Source organism: Oncorhynchus mykiss, chromosome 16 (genome assembly GCF_013265735.2).
Source record: "Oncorhynchus mykiss isolate Arlee chromosome 16, USDA_OmykA_1.1, whole genome shotgun sequence".
Lineage (NCBI taxonomy): Eukaryota > Metazoa > Chordata > Actinopteri > Salmoniformes > Salmonidae > Oncorhynchus > Oncorhynchus mykiss.
In genome coordinates this window covers 78,117,704-78,138,366 of record NC_048580.1, presented here as the reverse complement: position 1 = coordinate 78,138,366, position 20,663 = coordinate 78,117,704, and the positions used below count along the sequence as shown (strand labels likewise).

General features: G+C 43.6%; 1 protein-coding gene across 1 annotated transcript in view; it reads left to right on the top strand.

Moving 5' to 3' along the window:
• The first annotated feature begins 942 nt into the window (after positions 1–942).
• The window catches only part of LOC110512774 (V-type proton ATPase subunit S1), a 32,845-nt gene continuing 13,124 nt past the window's right edge, over positions 943–20,663 (top strand). Inside the window, exon 1 of the mRNA XM_036947860.1 lies at positions 943–1,282. Within this exon, the coding sequence (XP_036803755.1) occupies positions 1,152–1,282 (131 nt within the window). The 5' untranslated portion in view covers positions 943–1,151. The remainder of the gene's footprint in view (positions 1,283–20,663) is intronic.

Here is a 20,663-nt window from a genome sequence, read left to right as displayed (position 1 = left end):
AGGTATGTGTGTGGCAACATCCAAACCTTTTTCCAACAGATATGATCAATAAATCCGTTCCAATAAGGCATGACATTTAGATACAACATCCTGCTGAAACAAGGTTCGTATCGCTCTGTTGTTGAATGGACCAAAAGAGAAACAAATCTTTCCTACTGATGAGTCAACAGGGTTAATGGAAGGTAGGCTCTGAGGGTCTTGACATGTTCCTGAATAATAAAACAACACCTGAGGGAATGGCATCTAAAACAATTGTAAAATCTTTAGGTGTTACAGGGACCTTGTAAAGTGATAAGAATTCCTTTTAAGTAAGTAAAAAAACCTCTGCATTTGCCAGTTGGCTCACCAATAGGATATTATTTCGAAACAATATTCTAAAAACAAAGAAATATTTTTATACAATATATCCCGATTATTCCATATATAATATCTGCGTGGAGAAAAATTGTGTTTATAAATTAAGGACCATGACAAGAAAACCTGCCGATGAAAAGCAGAACGTTTCACTGGAACTTTGTCAATATTATAATTGCAAACCAACATGAAGTTAAGGCCACCAAAAGTAGAGAAGACATGATGAGGAATAAAATTCCAGATAGAAGTGGGTCTATTTAGGAATTGTTTTATCCAATTGATCTTAAAAGTATTAAGGTAGTAAAGTCCAGAAAATGCAGCCCACCATACTCATAAGTGTTCATTACAACAGTTTTCCTAATGTAATGGGTACGGCTTCTCCACAGAAAGTTGAAAAGCATCTGGTCTATCTCCTTGCTTATTTTACCGTCAAGATATACAGATAGAGCGCCATATGTTAGTCTAGAGATACCTTCAGCCTTGGTTTTTAGGACTCTTCCTTTTAAAGATAAGTCCCTCTGTAGCCATTGATACATTTTCTACAGGGTTTTTTAATAAGCACCGCCGGTTCCTCGGTGCGCAGTCGTCACTAGTTACCACAAACACGACGTCATACATAAACCCCGCCTATTCCTAAAATGGGATTTAAACCCTAAATTGAGCCACTCTGCTAGCCGTATGCCTAATAGTAACCTTTAAATTAAGACAAAAAAAAACAAACATGTGATATAACCCATTTTTGTGTTTGGGATAACTAGTGACAACCAGTCCTCAGCGAGAACCTGGAGCATCTCAAGATGGCGGCCGAACGGAGGATGAGGATGATATCGGGTCGGGGTTGTGTGTCTGTGTTTCTGGCCGTGTTGTGCACCTTCTCCGTCGGGACCTGCGACGAACAGGTGCCGCTGATGCTATGGACGAGTGTAGGGTAAGAGCTGTGTGTGTGGTTTTGGTCTGGGGATGCCTTTGTAACCGTGCAAGCTGATTGACATCTTGTCATTCATATTCCTTGCGGGGATCTTGTCCTATTTGCGCACTATTAAGCCACTTTATATTTTGGCAATTCATCTGTGAAGCCACTAGCCAGTAAGGGAAATAAAAATGTTACTCGACGTATCATTACAAAAAAACACAAACATTAACAATATTTTCAGATGACCCTCCCCTTGTACTGTAAAAAAAAATGCACACCTCATAAAATTAACGAAAAAAATAATGAATGCGACCACAAATAACCACGTCTTTAAACACAGGGTTGTTATCGACTTCACCCCTTCAGCATGGTTTTATGGCACTGTCGATGTCCCACTGTGTTATGGGCCAGAAGGTTGAGGACTCACCGACCACCACAAACCATTACACTACTATCATAGCCGGCTGCAAACAATTATCAGCTAGGGGGAAGTTATATTTTGATGCTATATTTATAATTATGTTAAATATATGCACATTTTCCACCAACAGGTTGGGTATGCTTATTGGTTGTGTGTGTTGCGTCGGCACAGACACCTGGTGTCAGAACATTTCGTATTACTCTTTAGGTATATCCGAGACACTCCATATTAGTATGATGTGTTACGAATTCCAATTGGTTTTGGTTAACGTTAACTTGGTGACTAACATTAGCTAGGTCAGTGGTTAAGGTTAGAAGTTAGGGTAAAGGTTTAGGGGAAGGGTTAGCTAACATGCTAAGTAGTTGAAAAGTTACTAATTAGAAAAATTGCTAAAGTTGTCCATGAGATTTGGTACACAACCTTTAGGTTACTAGACATTCACATTTATATCTGCATATTGCACCTTTTTAAATACATTTTAAAAAGTTAAATGACAAATATTTAGGCTACACACACACTATTATCTGTTATCCCTCAGTCAAGAAGGGCCTTTTTTTTACCAGAAGGGCAACTATTGGTAAAAAAAGAATTGGTAAAGTTACTAATTACACTTTGGATGGTGAATCAATAAACCCAGTCACTACAAAGATACAGGTGTCCTTCCTAACTCAGCTGCCGGAGAGGAAGGAAATGAGGCCAGGGGTGACTTTAAAACAGTTACAGAGTTTAATGAATGGCTGTGATAGAAGAACTGAGGATGGATCAACAACATTGTAGTTAACCCACAACACTATCCCAAATGACAGAGTGAAAATAAGGAAGGCCTGTACAGAATACAAATGTTCCAAAACATGCGTCATATTTGCAAGAAGGCACTAAAGTAAAACTGCCGAACATGTGGCAAAGAAATTAACTTTTATGCTCTGAATACAAAGCATTATGTTTGGGGCTAACACAACACTGAATACCACTCTTCCAGTGTTTCCATTAGGAAAAATGTGATGGCGGCTATTTAACTGGCAACATGATGTATCGGACCCATATGCATTGGGTGCATAACCTTATTAGAGCGTCCACCCACGGTGCTCAGAATGACAGAAATCACATGCAAGTCCACCCACGGTGCTCAGAATGACAGAAATCACATGCAAGTCCACCCACGGTGCTCAGAATGACAGAAATCACATGCAAGTCCACCCACGGTGGTCAGAATGACAGAAATCACATGCAAGTCCACCCACGGTGCTCAGAATGACAGAAATCACATGCAAGTCCACCCACGGTGGTCAGAATGACAGAAATCACATGCAAGTCCACCCACGGTGCTCAGAATGACAGAAATCACATGCAAGTCCACCCACGGTGCTCAGAATGACAGAAATCACATGCAAGTCCACCCACGGTGGTCAGAATGACAGAAATCACATGCAAGTCCACCCACGGTGCTCAGAATGACAGAAATCACATGCAAGTCCACCCACGGTGGTCAGAATGACAGAAATCACATGCAAGTCCACCCACGGTGCTCAGAATGACAGAAATCACATGCAAGTCCACCCACGGTGCTCAGAATGACAGAAATCACATGCAAGTCCACCCACGGTGCTCAGAATGACAGAAATCACATGCAAGTCCACCCACGGTGCTCAGAATGACAGAAATCACATGCAAGTCCACCCACGGTGGTCAGAATGACAGAAATCACACAAGTCGAGGATGCAACTATGTGCCGTCCTTCCTACCGAATTCTGATGTGCACTTGGAATATGTTCAAATAACTTTTCACATGTACTTTTCCTCAGCCAAGAAGATGCATAAATAACAGCAAAATCACTAGCCTATGTCAATCTACTGTAGTATGAAAAGTTTAGGCTACCTATTGTGTTGGTCAGCTCATGGAGAAAGAAATAGCCTGTTCCCAACAGTCTCTGGGACAGTTGTTGGACGATGGATCCCAAATTCATACAACCAGTAGGCCTAGGATACATTAAAAAACGTTGTCGGATAAAACAGATCAGAGCGTTTATCTTAATGTTGATAAACTGTCTTCACATTATAAATGCAGCAATGCAAGCAGGGCAGTAGGCAGCGCAAATGTTCGTTCCATAATGCAATTAGCAGGAAAACACTATTGTCAAAAGGGCACCAAGCTGTTTCATGAGACAGAGATGAAAATATCTGTTAGAAATTTAGAAAGAGGAGATCTAATAGGCTACTTTGAAGCAAGATAAAAATGTTCAGGTTTCAAACTATTTTAAGGATATGTTTTCAAAATGCATACTGCCTCCAGCTCATTGCAAAGTGGTGTGTGACCCGGTGATGAAGCTTGATGCTGATCTCACAATAACTGGGAACTAACTTCAGTGCATTCAAGACAACTGGGGGGAAAAAACAAGCTTCGGCTGTGGCGGTCATGAAATTTTGTCAGCTGGTAATTGTCTTTCAAATAACTGCTGGTCACATGGTAATTGTCCATGTAATTAACATAAACACATTTAGCATCTCCTGGTTTACACTCATAGCCTTCAAGCCACTGATATGCAGACCTTTGGAACATCTACATTTTAAAAAGTCTAATAAATCCATGTAATAGTCTACACCATCACAATAAATCCATGTAATATAGTCTACACCATCACAATAAATCCATGTAATATAGTCTACCTACACCGTCACAATAAATCCATGTAATATAGTCTACCTACACCATCACAATAAATCCATGTAATATAGTCTACACCATCACAATAAATCCATGTAATATAGTCTACCTACACCATCACAATAAATCCATGTAATATAGTCTACCTACACCATCACAATAAATCCATGTAATATAGTCTACCTACACCATCACAATAAATCCATGTAATATAGTCTACACCATCACAATAAATCCATGTAATATAGTCTACACCATCACAATAAATCCATGTAATATAGTCTACACCATCACAATAAATCCATGTAATATAGTCTACACCATCACAATAAATCCATGTAATATAGTCTACACCATCACAATAAATCCATTTTAGAAACATTAAAAGGCAACGTGTTCTGAGTCCTCCTTAGGCCCTGATCTGGCGATGCCATATGGCTGTGAGCTACACTAGTTCATCTGGAAGACAGGATTTTACTTAGAATTCCATGGTGTTATTTGATAGCATGAAGAATACAATTGAACATAGCTGAGTAAAATAGAAAGGATATTTTTCCCAAAGGGAGCGGCCACTTGCAGCTATTCTGTGTTGAAAAGTTAACAAAGAAACAGGTCCTCCTATATGCTTAGTTTAGAGTTATGTAACTTTAGTTGTGTAGAGTTATTTATGTAACTTTAGGCCATATGTTTTGGTTTGTAATACATTCTGAGGCTGAATGATTTGACGAATGAGGATTTGAAAAAAGTAGCAAGAAAGGGATGCACTCTGTTCTGTTTCTTATGCTGCACATACTTCATCAGTCTCTCATTCACAATAATATTCTCACCCACCAGACTATTCTCTATTTAATCTGGTCTTTACATTTAGCCTACTAATATATGTGGAATATTTGTTTTATTAGAATGGCCCACAAAGAAAAGACTGTCATCCACAGCCTGCGCTGGAATAGTGAATGGAGGTTAGGTTCAGTTACTTGTAATATGCCAGGTAGGCTACACCGTTTGTAAAGCTGATTCATTTGAAATAATTGAGCAATAAATATAGCAGCAGGAGAAAGATGTGATCCTCTTTTAAATAGTGTCCAGTCAAAACTCGTTTTCACACAGCATTACGCAATGACTGGGCTTATAAGAACACATGTTTCACTAGACTCTGTAGGCTATGGGCTCTCCAACCCTGTTCCAGGGGTCTTGTTTCTCTAGGCTCTGTAGGCTATGGGCTCTCCAACCCTGTTCCAGGGGTCTGGTTTCTGTAGGCTATGGGCTCTCCAACCCTGTACCAGGGGTCTGGTTTCTGTAGGCTATGGGCTCTCCAACCCTGTTCCAGGGGTCTGGTTTCTGTAGGCTATGGGCTCTCCAACCCTGTTCCAGGGGTCTTGTTTCTGTAGGCTATGGGCTCTCCAACCCTGTTCCAGGGGTCTGGTTCCTGTAGGCGATGGGCTCTCCAAACCTGTTCCAGGGGTTTTGGGCCTATAGACTATGTTTGGAGTTATTTGTGAAATTTAATTGTGATATAAACCTTATCAAAACATATATAGGCCTACATGATGCATGATTTGAAAAGTAGAGAAAAATAGCCATGCGCTGTGCTTCATTCACATAATATCCATTCAGACTATTCTCAATTGAATCATGTCTACATATATACATAAACTAAATAATATGTGAAATGAGTTTTCATTTAGAATGGGCCATTGTCATGCATCTGTCAGAACAGATATCATCAGTATGCACGTTAATTGCAATTGAAGGACGTTTTTCCTGTGGTTCATTTTCATGCTAGCCAGGTAGGCTACTCCTAAAGTGAAGCAATGTGCTTAATATTAGGAATGTCGCTCTTTCTAGAGCGCTGACTTGAGGATCACTGACGTCATGATTTCACCAGGTTTTTTTCAGAGTTCCCAGTAGTCTAACACCACAAGATGCAACAGCTCCTACGCTGTCTGATTTTCCACTCAAAGGCGTTGTATCTGTGTGCTGTATGTGTGTGTGATGAATAAGATGCATAATGAATGTACACACGGCAATTTACTCCCACAAAATTATGCAAATGAACCTATAGTCTGATAAGCATGACCAGTCAAATGTAATTACGTCAACTGGTATTTCCATAAATGAATAGGCTAAAACGCATTATTTCACATTGGGATTTCTTCTTATTTTCTCTGACAAATGGCCGGCTTTTCCATTTTTTTATCGGACAAAAGCAGGCTATTACCGGCTAACGGAAACCCTGCACTCTTCACATTTTTAAGCATGGTGGTGGCTGCATCATGTTATGGGCATGCTTGTCATTTGATAAAAATAACCTGAATCTAAGCACAGGAAAAATCCTAGAGGAAAACCTGTTTCAGTCTGCTTTCCAACAGACACTGGGAGATGAATTCACCTTTTAGCATGACAATTACCTAAAACACAAGGCGATATATACACTGGAGCTGCTTACCAAGATGACATTGAATGTTCCTGAGTGGCCTAGTTACAGTTTTGACTTCCAGTACCAGTCAAAAGTTTGGACACCTACTTTATTTTTTACTATTTTCTACATTGTAGAAAATATCCTAACTATGAAATAACATGGAGTAACCAAAAAGTGTTAAACAAATCAAAATATATTTTAGATTCTTCAAAGTAGACACCCTTTGCCTTGATGTCAGCTTTGCACACCTTTGGCATTCTCTCAACCAGCTTCATGAGGTAGTCACTTGGAATGCATTTCAATTAACTGTTGTGACTTATGTTGAATTTTTTTCCTTAATGCATTTGAGCCAATCAGTTGTGTTGTGACAAGGTAGGGGTGGTATATGTAGTGCAGTTGCAAAAACCATCAAGCGCTATGATGCAACTGGCTCTCACGAGGACTGCCACAGGAAAGGAAGACCCAGAGTTACCTCTGTTGCAGAAGATAAGTTCATTAGAGTTACTAGCCTCAGAAATGGCAGCCCAAATAAATGCTTCAGAGTTCAAGTAACGGACACATCTCAACATCAACTGTTCAGAGGAGACTGTGTGATTCAGGCATTCAAGGTCGAATTGCTGCAAAGAAACCACTACTAAAGGCCACAAATAATAACAGAATTGCTTGGGCCAAGAAACACAAGAAATTGAGAATTTTTGGTCAGATTAGTCCAAATTTGAGATTTTTAGTTCCGTGTCTTTGTGAGACGCAGAGTAGGTGAACGGATCTGCGCATGTGTGGTTCCCACCGTAAAGCATGGTGGAGGGGGTGTGACGGTGTGGAGGGGCTTTGCTGGTGACACTGTCAGTGATTTATTTAGAATTCAAGGCACACTTTACTAGCATGTCTACCATAGCATTCTGCAGCGGTATGCCATCCCATCTGGTTTGTGCTTAGTGGAAATATCATTTATTTTTCAAAAGGACAATGACCCAACACACCTCATGGCTGTGTAAGAGTAATTTGACCAAGAAGGAGAGTGATGGAGTGTTGCATCAGATGACATGTCCTCCACAATCACCTGACCTCAACCCAATTGAGATGGTTTGGGATGAGTTGGACCACAGAGTGAAGGAAAAGCAGCCAACAAGTGCTCAGCATGTGTGGGAACTCCTTCAAGACTGTTGGAAAAGCATTCCAGGTGAAGCTGGTTGAGGGAATGCCAAGAGTGTGCAAAGCTGTCAGGGCCAAGGGTGGCTATTTGAAGAATCTACAATCTCAAATATATGTTGACTTTAACACTTTTTTGGTTACTACATGATTCCATTTGTGTTATTTCATAGTTTTGATGTCTTCACTATTATTATAGAATGTAGAAAATAGTACAAATAAAGAAAAACCCATTGAATATGAAGGTGTGTCCAAACTAAAATGGCTGTCTATCAATGATCAACAACCAACAGAGCTTGAAGAATTAAAAAAAGAATAGTGTGCAAATATTGTACAATCCAGGTGTGTAAAGCTCTTATAAATGTCACCAGAAAGACTCACAGCTGTAATCGCTGCCAAAGGTGTTTCTAACATGATGACTCGGGGGTGTGAATACTTATGTAAGTGAGCTATTTCTGAATTTCATTTTCAATACATTTGCAAACATTTCGAAATGTGTTTTCACTTTGTCATTATGGGGTGTTGTGTGTAGATCGGTGAGAATTTAAATATTTAATCCATTTTGATTTCAGGCTGCAACACAACAAAATGAGGAATAATTCAAGGGGTATGAATACTTTTCTGAAGGCACTGTACTTTGTTTTACCTGCATTCAATATTAATTTCAGGTCAATAAAGTTTTTCTGTAATACAATGAAGGCAGACTGTAGGTCAGAGAGCCTGGTCAACCATGGGGGCAATAACATACACAACAGTATCATCGGCATACAAGTGCAGGTTACAGTTGTTTGCTGACAAGTCAGTATTGTTAATGTAAACAGTAAAAAGTACAGGACTCAGAATTGACCCGTGTGCGACACCTTTTGTTCTGTACAGACAACCGGATTTAACACCATCAGTAGATACATATTGAGTTTTATATGTCAAGTCATGTTTAAACCAGTTCCATGCCGCCTCGTCTTGGCCAGTTGAAGAAAGCCTCTGAATTAGCAGTGCGTGATCAACAGTAAAGCCTGAGGTCAATGAGAGGGTAGCACAATGTTACCTTTTTATCCGTACAGTTAACCACATCATTTATAACTAGGGATGGATCAAGCATACCAGTGGATTTAAAATAAAATAAAAACTAAGTCTTGTACAAGTCGTCTAGAACATCACAGGTAGTAAATTGTTGAAATGAAAACAAAGATTCCCTAAAGTTGACAGGTTAACCGTTGAGTCTGGGAGAGGAAAGAGCAGTCGATTGACTGACGAGCATAAATTAAACCATTGTTCTCTCATAAAAAGGCTGCTGAGAGAATTCTGATTTAAAAGCATAACGTATCCAATTCTTCTCAGTTATGTCAGTCAGGGAAGAAGAGGAATTTGTACGCTTCAGCACATTACTTTGCTCCATTCATCTTTCCCTCGATCCTGACTCGTCTCCCAGTCCCTGTAAAACATCTCCACAGCATGATGCTGCCACCACCATGCTTCACCGTAGGGATCGTGCCAGGTTTCCTCCAGACGTGACGCTTGGCATTCAGGCCAAAGAGTTCAATCTTGGTTTCATCAGACCAGATAATCTTGTTTCTCCTGGTCTGAAAGTCTTTAGGTGCCTTGTTGTTGTTGGTCTGATGAAACCGAGATTGAACTCTTGCACCTTATCTAACTCTCCGTCGTGAGTCCCATACATTGAAAAAATAAAAACCGGGTTGCAGGTTGCCTAGCGGCTAAGAACATTTAGCCAGTAAACCAAAGATTGTTGGTTCGAATCACCAATCCAACTTGGTGAAAAATCTGATGTGCCCTTGAGCAAGGCACTTAACCCAAATTGCTTGTGTAAGTCACTCTGCTTAAGAGCGTCTGTTAAATGACTAAAATTCAAATAAAAAAATGACATTGAGGAGTACACCACATCATTCACGGGCTTCATCAATAAGTGCATCGATGACGTTGTCCCCGCATTGACTGTACGTACATACCCCAACCAGAAGCCATGGATTACAGGCAGCATCTGCACTGAGCTAAAGGATAAAGCTGATGCTTTCAGGGAGCGGGACTCTAACCCAGAAGCTTGCAAGAAATTCCACTATGCCCTCTGACAAACCATCAAACAGGCAAAGCGTCAATACAGGACTAAGATTGAATCGTACTACACCGGGTCCGACGCTCGTCAGATGTGGCAGGGCTTGTAAACTATTACAGGCTACAAAGTAAAGCACAGCCGCCAGCTGCCCAGTGATTATGAGTCTACCAGACTAGCTACATTACTTCTATGCTCGCTTCGAGGCAAGTGATACTGAAACATGCATGAGAGCATCAGCTGTTCCGAACGACTGTGTGATCGCGCTCTCCGTAGCCGATGTGAGTAAGACCTTTTAAAAAGGTCAACATTCACAAGGCCACAAGGACGTGTACTCCGAGCATGCACTGACCAACTGGCAAGTATCTTCACTGACATTTTCAACTTCTCCCTGACTGAGTATGTAATACCTACATGTTTCAAGCAGACCATCATTTGTATTTATTATGGATCCCCATTAGCCAAGGCAGCAGCTACTCTTCCTGGGGTCCAGCAAAATTAAGGCAGTTTATACAATTTTAAAAACATTACATTACATTCAGACTGTGTGCCCTCAGGCCCCTACTCCACCACTACCACATATCTACAGTACAAAATCCATGTGTACGTGTGTGTCTGTGCCTATGTTTGTGTTGCTTCACAGTCCCCGCTGTTCCATAAGGTGTATTTTATCTGTTTTTTTAAATCTGATTCTACTGCTGCATCAGTTACCTGATGTAGAATAGAGTTCCATGTAGTCATGGCTCTATGTAGTACTGTGGAATAGAGTTCCATGTAGTCATGGCTCTATGTAGTACTGTGGAATAGAGTTCCATGTAGTCATGGCTCTATGTAGTACTGTGGAATAGAGTTCCATGTAGTCATGGCTCTATGTAGTACTGTGGAATAGAGTTCCATGTAGTCATGGCTCTATGTAGTACTGTGGAATAGAGTTCCATGTAGTCATGGCTCTATGTGGTACTGTGGAATAGAGTTCCATGTAGTCATGGCTCTATGTGGTACTGTGGAATAGAGTTCCATGTAGTCATGGCTCTATGTAGTACTGTGGAATAGAGTTCCATGTAGTCATGGCTCTATGTAGTACTGTGGAATAGAGTTCCATGTAGTCATGGCTCTATGTAGTACTGTGGAATAGAGTTCCATGTAGTCATGGCTCTATGTAGTACTGTGGAATAGAGTTCCATGTAGTCATGGCTCTATGTAGTACTGTGGAATAGAGTTCCATGTAGTCATGGCTCTATGTAGTACTGTGGAATAGAGTTCCATGTAGTCATGGCTCTATGTAGTACTGTGGAATAGAGTTCCATGTAGTCATGGCTCTATGTAGTACTGTGGAATAGAGTTCCATGTAGTCATGGCTCTATGTAGTACTGTGGAATAGAGTTCCATGTAGTCATGGCTCTATGTAGTACTGTGGAATAGAGTTCCATGTAGTCATGGCTCTATGTAGTACTGTGGAATAGAGTTCCATGTAGTCATGGCTCTGTGTAGTACTGTGGAATAGAGTTCCATGTAGTCATGGCTCTATGTAGTACTGTGCGCCTCCCATAGTCTGTTCTGGACTTGGGGACTGTGAAGAGACCTCTGGTGGCATGTCTTGTGGGGTGGGTGTCCGAGCTGTGTGCCAGTAGTTTAAACAGACCTCTGGTGGCATGTCTTGTGGGGTATGCATGGGTGTCCGAGCTGTGTGCTAGTAGTTTAAACAGACCTCTGGTGGCATGTCTTGTGGGGTGGGTGTCCGAGCTGTGTGCTAGTAGTTTAGCCAGCTCGGTGCATGTCTTTTTTAAATTTTATTATATTTTTTATTTAAATTTTTAACCCCTTTTTCTCCCCAATTTTGTAGTATCCAATTATTAGAAGTTACTATTGTGTCTCATCGCTCCCGTACGGGCTCGGGAGAGACTAAGGTTGAAAGTCATGCGTCCTCCGAAACCCAACCAAGCCGCACTGCTTCTCAACACAGCAGGCATCCAACCCGGAACCCAGCCGCCCCAATGTGTCGGAGGAAACACTGTGCACCTGGCGACCTTGGTTAGCACGCACTGCGCCCGGCCTGCCACAGGAGTCGCTGGTGCGCGTTGAGACAAGGATATCCCTACCGGCCAAACCCTCCCTAACCCGGATGACGCTAGGCCAATTGTGCGTCACCCCATGGACCTCCCAGTCGCTGCGACAGAGCCTGGGCTCTAACCCAGAGTCTCTGGTGCCCTAGACCACTGCGCCACCTGGGAGGCCGCATTCAACATGTCAATACCTCTCATAAATACAAGCAGTGACGAAGTCAATCTCTTCTCTGCTTTGAGCCAGGAGAGATTAATATTATATTGTTCTGAACCTTTTTTGTGGCACCTGACACACGCCTGAACAGTAGTCCAGGTGCGACAGAACTAGGGCCTGTAGGACCTGCCTTGTTTGACAGTGCTGTTAAGAAGGTAGAGCAGCGCCTTATGGACGGACTTATCCCGATCATAGATCCTGTTGTATGTTTTGACCATGACCATTTACAATCCAGGGTTACCCCAAGCAGTTTAGTGATCTCAACTTGCTCAATATCCACATTATTTATTACAAGATTTAGATTAGGTTTAGGGTTTAGTGAATAATTCTTCAAAGTCTTCAATATTCCCAGGTAAGAAGTTTTAGGTTGTAGTTAATATAGTATTAATAGGACTATTTCTCTCTATACCATTTGTATTTCATATACCTTTGACTAATGGATGTTCTTATAGGCACTTTAGTATTGGCAGTGTAACAGTATAGCTTCCATCCCTCTCCTCGCCCCTACCTGGGCTCGAACCAGGAACACAACGACAACAGCCACCCTCGAAGCAGCATTACCCATGCAGAGCAAGGGGAACAACTACTCCAAGTCTCAGAGCGAGTGACGTTTGAAACGCTATTAGCAAGGCACCCGCTAACTAGCTAGCCATTTCACATTGGTTACACCAGCCATTAGGCTGATAGGCTTGAAGTCATAAACAGTGCTGTGCTTGCAAAGAGCTGCTGGCAAAACGCACAAAAGTGCTGTTTGAGTGAATGCTTACGAGCCTGCTACTGCCTACCATCGCTCAGTCAGACAGCTCTATCAAATCATAGACTTAATTATAACATAGCACACAGAAATACGAGCCTTAGGTCATTAATATGGTCGAATCCGGAAACTATCATCTCAAAAACAAAACGTTTATTATTTCAGTGAAATACGGAACCGTTCGGTATTTTATCTAATGGGTGGCAACCATCAGTCTAAATATTCCTGTTACATTGCACAACCTTCAATGTTATGTCATAATAATGTAAAATTCTGGCAAATTAGTTCAACGAGCTAGGCAGCCCAAACTGTTGCATATACCCCGACTTGCGTTCATTTGCACGCAGAGAGAAGTGACACAATTTCCCTGGTTAATATTGCCTGCTAACATGAATTTCTTAACTAAATATGGAGGTTTAAAAATATATATACTTCTGTGTATTGAATTTAAGAAAGGCATTGATGTTTATTATTTGGTACAGTCGTCCAACGATTGTGCTTTTTTCGCAAATGCGTTTTTGTTAAACGATCTCCCTGCGTTTCATCGATTATATGCAACGCAGGACACGCTAGTTAAACTATCAACCATGTGTAGTTAACTAGTGATTATGATTGATTGTTTTTTATAAGATAAGTTTAATGCTAGCTACCAACTTACCTTGGCTTCTACTGCATTCGCATAACAGGCAGGCTCCTCGTGAAGTGCAATGAGAGGCAGGTGGTTAGAGCGTTGGACGATTTAACTGTAAGCTGACAAGGTGAAAATCTGTCGTTCTGCCCCTGAACAAGGCAGTTAACCCATCGTTCCCAGGCCGTCATTGAAAATAAGAATGTGTTCTTAACTGACTTGCCTAGTTAAATAAAGATGAAATAAAGGTATTAAACTTTTTTTTTTTTATCAGCGCCCAAAAATACAGATTTCCGATTGTTATGAAAACTTGAAATCGGCCCTAATTAATTAATCAGCCATTCCAATTAATCGGTCGACCTCTACATACATGTACATATTACCGCGACTAACCTGTGCCCCCGCACATTGACTCTGTACCAGTACGTACCCCCTGTATATAACCTCCACATTGACTCTGTACCGGTACCCCCTGTATATAGCCTCCACATTGACTCTGTACCGGTACCCCCTGTATATAGTCTCCACATTGACTCTGTACCGGTACCCCCTGTATATAGTCTCCACATTGACTCTGTACCAGTACCCCCTGTATATAGCCTCCACATTGACTCTGTACCGGTACCCCCTGTATATAGCCTCCACATTGACTCTGTACCAGTACCCCCTGTATATAGCCTCCACATTGACTCTGTACCAGTACCCTCTGTATACAGCCTCCACATTGACTCTGTACCGGTACCCTCTGTATATAGCCTCCACATTGACTCTGTACCGGTACCCCCTGTATATAGCCTCCACATTGACTCTGTACCGGTGCCCCCTGTATATAGCCTCCACATTGACTCTGTACCAGTACCCCCTGTATATAGCCTCCACATTGACTCTGTACCGGTACCCCCTGTATATAGCCTCCACATTGACTCTGTACCGGTGCCCCCTGTATATAGCCTCCACATTGACTCTGTACCAGTACCCCCTGTATATAGCCTCCACATTGACTCTGTACCAGTACCCCCTGTATATAGCCTCCACATTGACTCTGTACCGGTACCCTGTATATAGCCTCCACATTGACTCTGTACCAGTACCCTCTGTATATAGCCTCCACATTGACTCTGTACCGGTACCCCCTGTATATAGCCTCCACATTGACTCTGTACCGGTACCCCCTGTATATAGCCTCCACATTGACTCTGTACCGGTACCCCCTGTATATAGCCTCCACATTGACTCTGTTCCGGTACCCTCTGTATATAGCCTCCACATTGACTCTGTACCAGTACCCTCTGTATATAGCCTCCACATTGACTCTGTACCAGTACCCCTCTGTATATAGCCTCCACATTGACTCTGTACCGGTACCCCCTGTATATAGCCTCCACATTGACTCTGTACCGGTACCCCCTGTATATAGCCTCCACATTGACTCTGTTCCGGTACCCTCTGTATATAGCCTCCACATTGACTCTGTACCAGTACCCTCTGTAAATAGCCTCCACATTGACTCTGTACCGGTACCCTCTGTATATAGCCTCCACATTGACTCTGTACTGGTACCCCCTGTATATAGCCTCCACATTGACTCTGTACCGGTGCCCCCTGTATATAGCCTCCACATTGACTCTGTACCGGTACCCCCTGTATATAGCCTCCACATTGACTCTGTACCGGTACCCCCTGTATATAGCCTCCACATTGACTCTGTACCGGTACCCCCTGTATATAGTCTCCACATTGACTCTGTACCAGTACCCCCTGTATATAGTCTCCACATTGACTCTGTACCAGTACCCCCTGTATATAGCCTCCACATTGACTCTGTACCAGTACCCCCTGTATATAGCCTCCATATTGACTCTGTACCGGTACCCCCTGTATATAGCCTCCACATTGACTCTGTACCGGTACCCCCTGTATATAGCCTCCACATTGACTCTGTACCGGTACCCCCTGTATATAGTCTCCACATTGACTCTGTACCAGTACCCCCTGTATATAGTCTCCACATTGACTCTGTACCAGTACCCCCTGTATATAGTCTCCACATTGACTCTGTACCAGTACCCCCTGTATATAGCCTCCACATTGACTCTGTACCAGTACCCCCTGTATATAGCCTCCATATTGACTCTGTACCGGTACCCCCTGTATATAGCCTCCACATTGACTCTGTACCGGTACCCCCTGTATATAGCCTCCACATTGACTCTGTACCGGTACCCCCTGTATATAGCCTCCACATTGACTCTGTACCAGTACCCCCTGTATATAGCCTCCACATTGACTCTGTACTGGTACCCCCTGTATATAGCCTCCACATTGACTCTGTACTGTTACCCCCTGTATATAGCCTCCACATTGACTCTGTACCAGTTCCCCCTGTATATAGCCTCCACATTGACTCTGTACCGGTACCCTCTGTATATAGCCTCCACATTGACTCTGTACCGGTACCCCCTGTATATAGCCTCCACATTGACTCTGTACCGGTACCCTCTGTATATAGCCTCCACATTGACTCTGTACCGGTACCCCCTGTATATAGCCTCCACATTGACTCTGTACCGGTACCCCCTGTATATAGCCTCCATATTGACTCTGTACCAGTACCCCCTGTATATAGCCTCCACATTGACTCTGTACCGGTACCCCCTGTATATAGCCTCCACATTGACTCTGTACCGGTACCCCCTGTATATAGCCTCCACATTGACTCTGTACCAGTACCCCCTGTATATAGCCTCCACATTGACTCTGTACTGGTACCCCCTGTATATAGCCTCCACATTGACTCTGTACCGGTACCCCCTGTATATAGCCTCCACATTGACTCTGTACCGGTACCCCCTGTATACAGCCTCCACATTGACTCTGTACTGGTACCCCCTGTATATAGCCTCCACATTGACTCTGTACTGGTACCCCCTGTATATAGCCTCCACATTGACTCTGTACCGGTACCCCCTGTATATAGCCTCCACATTGACTCTGTACCGGTACCCCCTGTATATAGCCTCCACATTGACTCTGTACCGGTACCCCCTGTATATAGCCTCCACATTGACTCTGTACCGGTACCCCCTGTATATAGCCTCCACATTGACTCTGTACCGGTACCCCCTGTATATAGCCTCCACATTGACTCTGTTCCGGTACCCCCTGTATATAGCCTCCACATTGACTCTGTACCGGTACCCCCTGTATATAGCCTCCACATTAACTCTGTACCAGTACCCTCTGTATATAGCCTCCACATTGACTCTGTACTGGTACCCCCTGTATATAGCCTCCACATTGACTCTGTACCGGTACCCCCTGTATATAGCCTCCACATTGACTCTGTACCGGTACCCTCTGTATATAGCCTCCACATTGACTCTGTACCAGTACCCCCTGTATATAGCCTCCACATTGACTCTGTACCGGTACCCTCTGTATATAGCCTCCACATTGACTCTGTACCAGTACCCCCTGTATATAGCCTCCACATTGACTCTGTACCGGTACCCCCTGTATATAGCCTCCACATTGACTCTGTACAGGTACCCCCTGTATATAGCCTCCACATTGACTCTGTACCAGTACCCCCTGTATATAGCCTCCACATTGACTCTGTACCGGTACCCCCTGTATATAGTCTCCACATTGACTCTGTACCGGTACCCCCTGTATATAGCCTCCACATTGACTCTGTACCGGTACCCCCTGTATATAGCCTCCACATTGACTCTGTACCGGTACCCCCTGTATATAGCCTCCACATTGACTCTGTACCAGTACCCCCTGTATATATAGCCTCCACATTGACTCTGTACCGGTACCCCCTGTATATAGCCTCCACATTGACTCTGTACCGGTACCCCCTGTATATAGCCTCCACATTGACTCTGTACCAGTACCCCCTGTATATATAGCCTCCACATTGACTCTGTACCAGTACCCCCTGTATATATAGCCTCCACATTGACTCTGTACTGGTACCCCCTGTATATAGCCTCCACATTGACTCTGTACTGGTACCCCCTGTATATAGTCTCCACATTGACTCTGTACCAGTACCCTCTGTATATAGCCTCCACATTCACTCTGTACCAGTACCCTCTGTATATAGCCTCCACATTGACTCTGTACCGGTACCCCCTGTATATAGCCTCCACATTGACTCTGTACCAGTACCCCCTGTATATATAGCCTCCACATTGACTCTGTACCAGTACCCCCTGTATATATAGCCTCCACATTGACTCTGTACTGGTACCCCCTGTATATAGCCTCCACATTGACTCTGTACTGGTACCCCCTGTATATAGCCTCCACATTGACTCTGTACCAGTACCCTCTGTATATAGCCTCCACATTGACTCTGTACCAGTACTCCCTGTATATAGCCTCCACATTGACTCTGTACCAGTACCCCCTGTATATAGCCTCCACATTGACTCTGTACCAGTACCCCCTGTATATAGCCTCCACATTGACTCTGTACCAGTACCCCCTGTATATAGCCTCCACATTGACTCTGTACCAGTACCCCCTGTATATAGCCTCCACATTGACTCTGTACCAGTACCCCCTATATATAGCCTCCACATTGACTCTGTACTGGTACCCCCTGTATATAGCCTCCACATTGACTCTGTACTGGTACCCCCTGTATATAGCCTCCACATTGACTCTGTACCAGTACCCTCTGTATATAGCCTCCACATTGACTCTGTACCAGTACTCCCTGTATATAGCCTCCACATTGACTCTGTACCAGTACCCCCTGTATATAGCCTCCACATTGACTCTGTACCAGTACCCCCTGTATATAGCCTCCACATTGACTCTGTACTGGTACCCTCTGTATATAGCCTCCACATTGACTCTGTACCGGTACCCCCTGTATATAGCCTCCACATTGACTCTGTACCAGTACCCCCTGTATATAGCCTCCACATTGACTCTGTACTGGTACCCTCTGTATATAGTCTCCACATTGACTCTGTACCAGTACCCCCTGTATATAGCCTCCACATTGACTCTGTACCGGTACCCCCTGTATATAGCCTCCACATTGACTCTGTACCAGTACCCCCTGTATATAGCCTCCACATTGACTCTGTACCAGTACCCCCTGTATATAGCCTCCACATTGACTCTGTACCAGTACCCCCTGTATATAGCCTCCACATTGACTCTGTACCGTAACACCCTGTATATAGCCTCCATATTGACTCTGTACCGGTACCCCCTGTATATAGCCTCCACATTGACTCTGTACTGGTACCCCCTGTATATAGCCTCCACATTGACTCTGTACCAGTACCCCCTGTATATAGCCTCCACATTGACTCTGTACTGGTACCCTCTGTATATAGCCTCCACATTGACTCTGTACCGGTACCCCCTGTATATAGCCTCCACATTGACTCTGTACCAGTACCCCCTGTATATAGCCTCCACATTGACTCTGTACTGGTACCCTCTGTATATAGTCTCCACATTGACTCTGTACCAGTACCCCCTGTATATAGCCTCCACATTGACTCTGTACCGGTACCCCCTGTATATAGCCTCCACATTGACTCTGTACCAGTACCCCCTGTATATAGCCTCCACATTGACTCTGTACCAGTACCCCCTGTATATAGCCTCCACATTGACTCTGTACCAGTACCCCCTGTATATAGCCTCCACATTGACTCTGTACCGGTACCCCCTGTATATAGCCTCCACATTGACTCTGTACCAGTACCCCCTGTATATAGCCTCCACATTGACTCTGTACCAGTACCCCCTGTATATAGCCTCCACATTGACTCTGTACCAGTACCCCCTGTATATAGCCTCCACATTGACTCTGTACCAGTACCCCCTGTATATAGCCTCCACATTGACTCTGTACTGGTACCCCCTGTATATAGCCTCCACATTGACTCTGTACTGGTACCCTCTGTATATAGCCTCCACATTGACTCTGTACCAGTACCCCCTGTATATAGCCTCCACATTGACTCTGTACTGGTACCCCCTGTATATAGCCTCCACATTGACTCTGTACCGGTACCCTCTGTATATAGCCTCCACATTGACTCTGTACCAGTACCCCCTGTATATAGCCTCCACATTGACTCTGTACCGGTACCCCCTGTATATAGCCTCCACATTGACTCTGTACTGGTACCCCCTGTATATAGCCTCCACATTGACTCTGTACCGGTACCCCCTGTATATAGCCTCCACATTGACTCTGTACCAGTACCCCCTGTATATAGCCTCCACATTGACTCTGTACCGTAATACCCTGTATATAGCCTCCACATTGACTCTGTACCAGTACCCCCTGTATATAGCCTCCACATTGACTCTGTACCGGTACCCCCTGTATATAGCCTCCACATTGACTCTGTACCGGTACCCCCTGTATATAGCCTCCACATTGACTCTGTACCGGTACCCCCTGTATATAGCCTCCACATTGACTCTGTACTGGTACCCCCTGTATATAGCCTCCATATTGACTCTGTACTAGTACCCCCTGTATATAGCCTCCACATTGACTCTGTACTGGTACCCCCTGTATATAGCCTCCACATTGACTCTGTACCGGTACCCCCTGTATATAGCCTCCACATTGACTCTGTACCAGTACCCCCTGTATATAGCCTCCACATTGACTCTGTACCGTAATACCCTGTATATAGCCTCCACATTGACTCTGTACCGGTACCCCCTGTATATAGCCTCCACATTGACTCTGTACTGGTACCCCCTGTATATAGCCTCCACATTGACTCTGTACCGGTACCCCCTGTATATAGCCTCCACATTGACTCTGTACCAGTACCCCCTGTATATAGCCTCCACATTGACTCTGTACCGTAATACCCTGTATATAGCCTCCACATTGACTCTGTACCGGTACCCCCTGTATATAGCCTCCACATTGACTCTGTACCAGTACCCCCTGTATATAGCCTCCACATTGACTCTGTACCAGTACCCCCTGTATATAGCCTCCACATTGACTCTG